Source organism: Salmo salar, chromosome ssa09 (genome assembly GCF_905237065.1).
Source record: "Salmo salar chromosome ssa09, Ssal_v3.1, whole genome shotgun sequence".
NCBI classification, from domain to species: Eukaryota; Metazoa; Chordata; class Actinopteri; order Salmoniformes; family Salmonidae; genus Salmo; species Salmo salar.
This window is the reverse complement of record NC_059450.1, coordinates 132292247-132303951: the sequence shown is the minus strand read 5'-3', so window position 1 is coordinate 132303951 and position 11705 is coordinate 132292247. Positions and strand designations below refer to the sequence as shown.

Here is an 11705-nt window from a genome sequence, read left to right as displayed (position 1 = left end):
TAATTAAAGTACTAAATGTAAGTCCAATAAGGTTCGGTAGTGACATGTGAGGGAGAGAAATGTGTGTGTGTGTGTGTGTGTGTGTGTGTGTGTGTGTGTGTGTGACTTAGAAGATACCGAGAACAATTAAACTGTGTATGACCTGACCTGGCTAGAACTCGGAGAAACTTACGATAGGACAGGGAGTCCTTTCAAGGTCCCTCTAATCTCGGGGGGATGGAACTGCCAACTTGGTAGTGATAAACAGTGGTGAGAACTATGGAGAAGGATACATCCTACCTACTGTTCGTGTGTATGTATGTGCGTAGGCTATCTACTGTTTGTGTGGAGGTATGTGCGTAAGTAGGGAGTGAGTTATAAAATGGCATTTCTGTATAATGGACTTTAGAACGTTCTCGTGAATAAACTGTACGAACCTTTTGCATAAGCTGAGTCTTTGTCTAATTATTATTAAACCCAGGGTCTTACAAACCTTGGGTATTGGTCAAAGCTTAATTGATTGTTAGTTATTATCATTGGGATTGAAAATTCTCGTGACATATAGTCAGTCTGTTAGGTACTGGGTCTGTTAGGTACTGAGTCTGTTATATAGTCAGTCTGTTAGGTACTGAGTCCGTTAGGTACTGAGTCTGTTCCGTACTGAGTCTGTTATATAGTCAGTCTGTTAGGTACTGAGTCTGTTAGGTACTGAGTCTGTTCCGTACTGAGTCTGTTATATAGTCAGTCTGTTAGGTACTGAGTCTGTTAGGTACTGGGTCTGTTAGGTACTGAGTCTGTTATATAGTCAGTCTGTTAGGTACTGGGTCTGTTAGGTACTGAGTCTGTTAGGTACTGAGTCTGTTAGGAACTGAGTCTGTTAGGAACTGGGTCTCTTATATAGTCAGCCTGTTAGGTACTGGGTCTGTTAGGTACTGAGTCTGTTAGGTACTGGGTCTGTTATATAGTCAGTCTGTTAGGTACTGGGTCTGTTATGTACTGAGTCTTATAGCAGTGTTAGGTACTGGGTCTGTTAGGTACTGAGTCTGTTAGGTACTGAGTCTGTTAGGAACTGGGTCTGTTAGGAACTGGGTCTCTTATATAGTCAGCCTGTTAGGTACTGGGTCTGTTAGGTACTGAGTCTGTTAGGTACTGGGTCTGTTATATAGTCAGTCTGTTAGGTACTGGGTCTGTTATGTACTGGGTATGTTAGGTACTGGGTCTGTTATATACTGAGTCTGTTAGGTACTGAGTCTGTTAGGTACTGGGTCTGTTAGGTACTGGGTCTGTTATATAATCAGTCTGTTAGGTACTGGGTCTGTTATGTACTGGGTATGTTAGGTACTGGGTCTGTTATATACTGAGTCTGTTAGGTACTGAGTCTGTTAGGTACTGAGTCTGTTAGGTACTGGGTCTGTTATATAGTCAGTCTGTTAGGTACTAGGTCTGTTATGTACTGGGTTTGTTAGGTACTGAGTCTGTTAGGTACTGAGTCTGTATGTTATGATGAAGTCTAGGCCTCTTGTCATGTCCCCTCTTCTGTGTTTTTTAGAAATGGGGTCCAGCCATGTGTACTATGACCCCAGGTATTGGATATGGCTCTCAGATGGGGGATTCCATTATCCGTTTCTTAGTATCTGTGGGAAAACAACCATGCTTCTGTCTGTGTTATTAAGTCATTTGCCAGACAATGGATAAACTACACCACTACTCAGGGCAGTATTTCTGTTTAATGTATTTGAAATATGTATTTCAATTACGTTTTTGCATATTTTGTCATTTGTATTTCACTGGCCTGAACTACAGTCCGATCTATTTTATAACAAGATACTTTAGAGAGCATGATTTATTTTGTTTTTTGCTTACTTGAAATGTCTTTTTTGTATTTTGATAGACTTTTATGTATTTCATATTTTATTTTTATAAATTGTTGGGGGTATTTTATGACAAGATACATTTTGATGTATCTTTGCCCATCTCTACAGCTATTCACATTTTTATTCAAATATTATGGTCTCATTCGGGGGTTAATAATAATACCTAACATGCTTTGCAAGTATTCATTTTTACCCTTCCTTTTAGCATCTTGGTCATTTAGCTTCTATAGCAACTTACAGTCAGTGCATTCAACTAATGTAGAAAGAGGTAAACAAGCACATTAGCACAGTGATAGCAAGTAAAACACTTTTTTACCGTTACTGAAAATGTTGTTGAGGTTAAGGGGGTACTTGCAAATGTATTTTGTATTTTGAAAATACAAGATACAATACTTGTATTTTAAATCAATGCTTTGCAAAAGTATTATGTATTTTATTTTAATACATTGGTCTTTATGGTATTTTGTAATTGTATTTTGTAATTGTATTTTGTAATTTTTGCCTATCTCTGCCACTATTCAACATATGACCCTTGGGCATAACATGTTGAAAAGGGGAGAGAGACTATGTTTGAACCTTTCTGCAAGATTGGTGGATGATGATGGATTGCATTTATGTAACCATATGTTACTTGGTGTGAAGACGAATGTTGACATGAGTAATTAGACTCACATTACAGCCTGTGTGTGAGATTAATGTCTGGTTTAATGTAGTGTTATGATGGCATCTGTCTTTTTGCATTTAAAAAAAATCATTGCAAGACTGCAACTGTATAACTGCCCTGGCTTGATCTGTCCCTTTTGCAATACCATGTAATTAGATTGAGTTGGGGTTGCTATAGGGAAGGAATCCATACTACACATTGTTTTTACTTTAAGGCAATTCCATGATAAAAGAGAAATGCTGAGAATTAGACTTTTCTCTTAAAAATGTAGTTAAAAAAAAAGATTGTCAAATTAAACAAACAGTACAACTTTGTTTGTTAGTGTTAGTGACTGGATAAAGGGTAGATAAATGTCAATTCTATGGTAACAGAGTGATCCTGTAGTAACACAGTGATTTTCAGTGGAAATTGTTAAAAGTAGTCCTTGTGCATATAGTTATATGGTTTGTTTAACTTTGCAATCACTGGTTTTTATTTTACATGCATTTTAAAGTGAAAAATCTGAGTCTCAGCATCACTCTGTTACCATGGAATTGACGTTTATCTACCATTTATCCATTCACTAACACTGTGAACAGAGGGAGATTAATGGGGGTTAATTGGGCCACAGGAGGGTCTGTATGTGCTCTCTTACTGTGCCTCAGCTGTAAATGATTAATACTGTATGTGGAGGCAGGTACCATATAATGCTTGCTTAGATTGATATGTAATTGAGTTGGTAGGGATGTATAGTAGATACAGTATGATGACAATATAATTGTGAGAATTAGGTTATATACAGTGCATTCGGGAAAGTATTCAGACCCCTTGACTTTTTCCACATTTTGTTACTTTACAGCCTTATTCTAAAATTGATTCAATAGGTTTTTTTCCCTCATCAATCTACACACAATACCCCATAATGACAAAGTAAAAACAGGTTTTTAGACACATTTACATAAGTATTCAGACCCTTTACTCAGTACTTTGTTGAAGCACCTTTGGCAGCAATTACAGCCTCGAGTCTTCTTGGGTATGACGCTACAAGCTTGGTACACCTGTATTTTTTGCAGATCCTCTCAAGCTCTGTCAGGTTGGATGGGGAGAGTCGCTGCACAGCTATTTTCAGGTCTCTCCAGAGATGTTCGATCAGGTTCAAGTCCGGGCTCTGGCTGGGCCACTCAAGGACATTCAGAGACTTGTTCCGAAGCCACTCCTGAGTTGTCTTGGCTGTGTGCTTAGGGTCGTTGTCCTGTTGGAAGGTGAACCTTTGTTCCAGTCTAAGGTCCTGAGAGCTCTGGAGCAAGTTTTCATCGAGGATCTCTCTGTACTTTGCTCCGTTAATCTTTCCCTCAATCCTGACTAGTCTCCCAGTCCCTGCTGCTGAAAAACATCCCCACAGCATGATGCTGCCACCACCATGCTTCACCGTAGGGATGGTATTTATTTTATTTTATTTATTTAACCTTTATTTATCTAGGCAAGTCAGTTAAGAGCAAATTCTTATTCCAAATGACGGCCTAGCAAAAGGCAAAAGGCATCCTGAGGGACTGGGCTGGAATTAAGAAGAAAAAATAAAATACAAATATAGGACAAAACACACATCACAACAAGAGAGATACCACAAAACTACATAAAGAGAGACCTAAGACAACAACATTGCATGGCAGCAACACATGCAACACAGCATGGTAGCACCACAACATGACAACAACATGGTAGCAACACAACATGGCAGCAGCCCAACATGGTAGCAGCACAAACATGGTACAAACATTATTGGGCACAGACAACAGCACAAAGGGCAAGAATGTAGAGACAACAATACATCACGCGAAGCAGCCACAACTGTCAGTAAGAGTGTCCATGATTGAGTCTTTGAATGAAGAGACGGATATAAAACTGTCCAATTTGAGTGTTTGTTGGGGCTCGTTCCAGTCGCTAGCTGCAGCGAACTGAAAGAGAAGCGACCCAGGGCGAACCAGTGCTTTGGGGACCTTTAACAGAATGTGACTGGCAGAACGGGTGTTGTATGAGGAGGATGGGGGCTGCAGTAGGTATCTCAGATAGGGGGGAGTAAGGCCTAAGAGGGTTTTATAAATAAGCATCAATCAGTGGGTCTTGCGATGGGTATACAGAGATGACCAGTTTACAGAGGAGTATAGAGTGCTGTGATGTGTCCTATGAGGAGCATTGTTGGCAAATCTGATGGCCGAATGGTAACATCTAGGTATTGGCCAGGTGATAAGCGGTACCTGGTTTCCTCCAGACGTGACGCTTGGCATTCAGCCAAAGAGTTCAATCTTGGTTTCATCAAAGCATAGAATCTTGTTTCTCATGTTCTGAGAGTCCTTTAGGTGCTTTTGTTAGCAAACTCCAAGCGGGCTGTTGTGCCTTTTACTGAGGAGTTGCTTCCGTCTGGCCACTTTACCATAGAGGCCTGATTGGTGGAGTGTTGCAGAGATGGTTGTCCTTCTGGGAGGTTCTCCCATCCCCACAGAGGAACTGTGGACCTCTTTAGGAGTGACCATCGGGTTCTTGTTCACCTCCCTGACCAAGGCCCTTCTCCCCCAATTGATCCGTTTGGCAGGGAGGCCAGCTCTAGGAAGAGTCTTGGTGGTTCCAAACTTCTTCCATTTAAGAATGATGGAGGCCACTGTGTTCTTGGGGACCTTCAATGCAGCAGACATTTGGTACCCTTCCCCAGATCTGTGCCTCGACACAATCCTGTCTCGGAGCTCTACGGACAATTCCTTCGACTTTATGGCATGGTTTTTGCTCTGACATGCACTGTCAACTGTGGGACCTTATATAGACAGGTGTGTGCCTTTCCAAATCATGTCCAATCCATTGAATTAACAACAGGCGGACTCCAATCAAGTTGTAGAATCATCTCAAGGATGATTAATGGAAACGGGATGCACCTGAGCTCAATTTTGAGTCTCATAGCAAAGACTTATGTGAATAAGGTATTTCTGTTTTTATTTGTTTTATTTTCTTGCTAACTTTTCTAAAACCCTGTTTTCGCTTTGTCATTATGGGATATTGTGTGTAGATTGATGAGGAAAATGTTTTATTTAATCCATTTTAGAATAAGGCTGTAATATAACATTTTTGGGAAAAGTGAAGGGGTCTGAAAACTTTCCGAATGCACTGTACAATCATACTCAGGAAGCTTGGGACATTTTCTGTCATAACTTCTAGTCCCACCTGCGGGACACAGCCAGTGAAATATCAGGGCGGCAAATTCAAAACAACAAAATGTCATAATTCAAATTTCTCAAACATACAACTATTTTACACCATTTTAAAGATACACCTCTCCTTAATCCAACCACATTGTCCAATTTCAAAAGGCTTTATGGCGAAAGCATAAAGTTAGATTATGTTAGGACAGTGCCAACACAAGAAAAACCACACAGCCATTTTCCAAGCAGGAGAGGGGTCACAAAAACCATAAATACAGCTAAAATGAAGCACTAACCTTTGACGATCTTCATCAGATGACACTCCTAGGACTCAATGTTACACAATACATGTATGTTTTGTTCGATAAAGTTCATATTTATATCCAAAAACCTCATTTTACATTGGCGCGTATGTTCAGAAAATATTTTGCCTCCAAAACTGCCAGTGAATCAGCACAACAATTTACAAAAATACTCATCATAAACGTTGATAAAATATTCAACTGTTATTCAAAGAATTATAGATAAACATCTCCTTAATGCAACCGCTGTGACAGATTTCAAAAAAGCTTCACTGGGAAAACACACTTTGCAATAATCTGAGTACGGCGCTCAGAAAAATACATCATACAATACAGATACCCGCCATTTTGGAGTCATCTAAAATCATAAATAGCATTGTAAATATTCACTTACCTTTGATGATCTTCATCAGAAGGCACTTCCAGGAATCCCAGGTCCACAATAAATGTTGTTTTGTTCGACAAAGTCCATAATTTATGTCCAAATACCTCCTTGTTGTTTGCGCGTTCAGTAAACTACTCCAAATGTAGGAAGCGTGCCGAAGACGTCACGACGAAAAGTAAAAAAAAGTTATATTTATGTTCATAGAAACATGTCAAATGTTGTATAGCATCAATCTTTGGGGCCTTTTTAACATAAAACTTCAATAATATTCCAACCGGACGATTCCAATGTCTTGAAAAACGTTATGGAACACAGCTACCTCATCACGTGAACACGCGCCAATGAACTCATGTCATTTTCTGAGTCACCAACTTCCCGGCCTTCTTGTTCGTTCTCTGTTCACTGCAAAAGCCTGAAACAAGGTTATAAAGACTGTTGACATCTAGTGGAAGCCTTAGGAAGTGCAAAATGAACCCTAAGTCACTATGTGTTAGATAGGCAATGACTTGAAAAGACTACAAGCATCAGATTTCCCACTTCCTGGTTGGATTTTTCTCAGGTTTTTGCCTGCCATATGAGTTCTGTTATACTCACAGACATCATTCAAACTGTTTTAGAAACTTCAGAGTGTTTTCTATCCAAATCTACTAATAATATGCAAATATTTGACTCCGGGCATGCTTTTCATCCGAAATTGAAAATACTGCCCCCTATACCTTAAAAAGATAAGGGGCCTACTTTGATGATTCTACTGAGCTGCTGAGAAACAGGGACAGCAGCTCACAGTGGTCTGGTCAACATCTTATCTGATTCTACTGAAGTGATTAAGTAATCCACTAAAACTCATTTCAAATCATCTTGGAAAAAGAACTGCAGGCAAAGGCGTATGAAGTACATGCCAACCAATGTTCTGTATAAATCACTCTTATCGTGGCACCGCCCTTCCTTTGCCCTGGGTGCAGTTTGTTATAGTTACATGTGGTAATTTCTGTGGATTTCCCTTAAAAGATGTACCCTGTTTATCTGTTGTGCCAACTGAAACAACAACATACAGTAGAAATACCAAAATTAGCCACTGAGATTAGCAAGAGATGAGCTTCACTTCAGCATATCTGGTTTTTGCATGTCTTTTGTAATCCCTTTATACAGTTGAAGTCGGAAGTTTACATACACTTAGGTTGGAGTCATTAAAACTCATTTTTCAACCACTCCACAAATGTCTTGTTAACAAACTATAGTTTTGACAAGTCGGTTAGGACATCTACTTTGTGCATGACACAAGTCATTTTTCCAACAATTGTTTACAGACAGATTATTTCCCTTATAATTCACTGTATCACAATTCCAGTGGGTCAGAAGTTTACACACACTAAGTTGACTGTGCCTTTAAACAGCTTGGAAAATTCCAGAAAATGATGTCATGGCTTTAGAAGCTTCTGATAGGCTAATTGACATCATTTGAGTCAATTGGAGGTGCACCTGCGGATGTATTTCAAGGCCTACCTTCAAACTCAGTGCCTCTTTGCTTGGCATCATGGGAAAATCAAAAGAAATCAGCCAAGACCTCAGAAAATAATTGTAGACCTCTACAAGGCTGGTTCATCCTTGGGAGCAATTTCCAAACACCTGGAGGTACCACGTTCATCCGTACAAACAATAGTACGCAAGTATAAAACACCATAGGACCATGCAGCCGTCATACCGCTCAGCAAGGAAGAAGCCACTGCTCCAAAACCACCATAAAAAAGCCAGACTACGATTTGCAACTGCACATGGGGAAAAATATCATATTTTTTGGAGAAATGTCCTCTGGTCTGATGAAACAAAAATAGAACTGTTTGGCCATAATGACCATTGTTATGTTTGGAGGAAAAAGGGGGAGGCTTGCAAGCCGAAGAACACCATCCCAACCGTGAAGCACGGGGGTGGGAGCATCATGTTGTGGGGGTGCTTTGCTGCAGGAGGGCCTGGTGCACTTCACAAAATAGATGGCATCATGAGGCAGGAAAATGATGTGGATATATTGAAGCAACATCACAAGACATCAGTCAGGAAGTTAAAGCTATGGGTCATCCAAATGGACAATGACCCCAAGCACACTTCCAAATTTGTGGCAAAATGGCTTAAGGACAACAAATTCAAGGTATTGGAGTGGCCATCACAAAGCCCTGACCACAGTCCCATAGAAAATTTGTGGGTAGAACTGAAAAAGTGTGTGCGAGCAAGGAGGCCTACAAACCTGACTCGGTTACACCAGCTCTGTCAAGAGGAATGGGCCAAACTTCACCCAACTTATTGTGGGAAGCTTGTGGAAGGCTACCCGAAAAGTTTGACCCAAGTTAAACAATTTAAAGGCAATGCTACCAAATACTAATTGAGTGTATGCAAACTTCTGACCCACTGGGAATGTGATGATAGAAATAAAAGCTGAAATAAATCATTCTCTCTACTATTATTCTGACTTTTCACATTCTTAAAATAAAGTGGTGATCTTAACTGACCTAAAACAGGGAATTTTTACTAGGATTAAATGTCAGGACTTGTGAAAATCTGAGTTTAAATGTATTTGGCTAAGGTGTATGTAAACTTCTGACTTCAACTGTATAAAATATAGTAAATCCTCTTGAAATAATACATGTTTTTACCTGAAATCTGTCTTCAATTTAACTGAATTGCTTTATCTTTTCAATGTTATCTCTGAAAGAGGATCACATGCATACATTCAAGACCTGTGGCCTAGTTTTACAGTATAATGTAATTTGTTCGTTTACTGTCAATTTTTTGGGTTAGAAAAAAACCTCCACTATGGTGGGCAAATATTAAACAGAAATTATCCTAATCTCTGGAACTAAATACTATATAACACTAAAACACAATATGAGATTGGACATGCTCATATACAGTGTGATGGTAATCAGTCTGATCAAAGTAAATCTGAGATGTGAGCCGATCTGCAAATGGAAATCACAGCAATGCCAAACACTGTAGTTAGCTGTTGCTAGGCAATGTCACACATCCAGCTCACATAGACTTCCAGACAAACACCTACACGGACGCACAGTACCCATACCCGAGAAACACACACCCACACCTACATTCAGACAAAAGCCGAGAGCCCAGCCCTAAAATGATGTGAACTCCTCAATTTCTCCAAGCTATCACACTATGATTAGTTTCTCCAACACGTGTAATAGAAATCTATATTGTATGAACATAAAATAATATTGATTAGACAAAGAAATGACATCTTCTTCTAAATGACATAGTGCTTGCACTGTATCGAGGTGTCATAACCACTCCCGTCACCGTTAAGGTAACAACATGTAAAGACAATGAACAAACACTGCATTTCTAGAACCACTGATTGTAACAATGAGAGGGAGAGAGACAGTGTTATGTAAATAAAGCGATATTGCAAATACTTTGTCAAATCCAACTCTTACCATTTCATCTGTTTGGCTCCCATGCTGGTTAGTTGCACTCTTAACCTCCCATTCAGCCTCTGCCCTGCATGTGGGTAATGCTGCCCAGGTCAGTCAGAAACATAGCCCCCAAAACAGACCCAGCAGCAGGGGTGGGAGCAGCACTGCCAATACTAAACCAGCAGACTGAGCCTCCACGTCGCACACACTACTGTGTTCAATCTGCAATAACAGCTAACAGCATGTTCAAACCCTCTCCAGCATATTCCCTACATACAGCTATAAATCCTAACCAACAGCCTGGACTCTTCTCCAAATCACTCCCTGGAAGAACCCAATGGAAATCCTGGCTCAATCCCCCCAGCCCGTGGCAGAAGGGAGAGGATTGGTGTTCAGGCTCACCAGCGGCTGCCTAGTTTTTCAGAACACACTCCCCCTGTGGCTGAGCTCACCAGCTCCCATTCACAAACACAATGTTTGTGTTCCTTCTAGAGGAGAATTCCTGCAGCTCTCCTCCTCCATATATTTTCTCTCTTGCTTTCTCTCTCCCTCAGCCTATATCTCCCTCCCTCCCTCCTCACAGTCTTTCTCTCGTTCAGCCGCACAGGCTTTTTTCCCTGTCCCTTGTTCTTTCAGTGAGCAGCAGGGCTGTCAGACATAGCTCTGTCTGAGTGTTTACCCTCCCCCTCCCACTCTCTCTTTCTTACCTCCCCCTCCCACACTCTTCCCCTCTCACTAGAGGAGAAGGGGGCCCTGTATGTCCTGCTAGCTGAAATGGGGCATATCTCCTTTACATTGGTCTGCTAAGCTACAGTATATTCTAGGCTAACACTGTGTGGTATGTGGTTTCCAACTGAGCCATTTTTGGCTGACACAAAATCACAGGTTTGTATGGAGCCACGTCAAACAAGTTGAAGCATGTGTCAGTAATGATATATTATCTCAGTCAATAACTTGAACAACCAGATCGAGGACACTGGGCCATATAATGCTTAAGCATTGATAATAATAGTATTTTAAAGCTATAATGATAGCATGTCACATCAACTCTATGATTTGAATAAATAGGCATATGTTTTCTATTAGATCAAATACTTACAACCTGAGTTTAAAGACATTTCTTTTATGTTTGGATTTTTGGATTGGAGACAGATAGGACACTTGCACAGTACAGTATTATCAGCCTGACCAAAACTGTGGGAAACTGGGATCATATTGGTTTGACTTAGGGAGGCAATGAAGACAAAAGGCTTTGTGTGTCATGGAATGCTAATGATACGTATTTACTCTTTTGGGCCCTAGCAGCAGCAGCAGGCAGATTACAGCGGAAAGGGATTGAGTTGTTCTTCTAACTAAAACTAAGTAACATATAGTATTTTCTACATGCCTTGTAAACAACAGGTGTAGACTAACAGTGAAATGCTTACTTATGCATCATTTTCCAACAATGCAGAGTTAAAGATAAAGATAAAAAATGTAATACAAAATGTAAATATTGACAAGAGGAATAAATACACAGTCAATAATGAAAAATAACATGGTTATATACAGGGAGTACCAGTACCGAATCTATGTGCAGGGGTACAAGGTAATTGAGGTAGCTATGTACATATATGTAGGGATAAAGTTACTAGGGAACAGGATAGACAATAGACAGTAGCAGAAGCGTATGTGGTGAGTGTGAAAGTGTGTGAGTGTGTGTGTGTTTGTGGCAACAGTAGTCATAAGGTGCGCATATTATGTGTGTCTGGTGGTGTGTGTGTGTGTGTGTGTGTGTGTGTGTGTGTGTGTGTGTGTGTGTGTGTGTGTGTGTGTGTGTGTGTGTGTGTGTGTGTGTGTGTGTGTGTGTGTGTGTGTGTGTAGCCATTTGATTAGCTATTTAGCAGTCTGTTTAAGCAGTCTTATGGCTTGG

The 11705-nt window shown here is 40.2% G+C and overlaps 1 protein-coding gene across 9 annotated transcripts in view; it reads right to left on the bottom strand.

The window, feature by feature from the left end:
- Positions 1-10429, bottom strand: part of LOC106613030 (dixin-A) — a 35139-nt gene extending 24710 nt beyond the window's left edge. For 2 of the 9 annotated variants that reach the window (XR_006771173.1, XR_001330411.2), the window contains exon 1: positions 9815-10429. Coding sequence is in view for 6 of the 9 variants with exons in the window: in XM_014214901.2 (XP_014070376.1) it covers positions 9815-9837 (23 nt within the window). In the remaining 3 variants the exon portion in view is untranslated. The remainder of the gene's footprint in view (positions 1-9814) is intronic. The other 7 variants (XM_014214901.2, XM_014214900.2, XR_006771174.1 and 4 more) reach the window with 6 other exon arrangements.
- Between the last annotated feature and the right edge of the window lie 1276 nt (positions 10430-11705).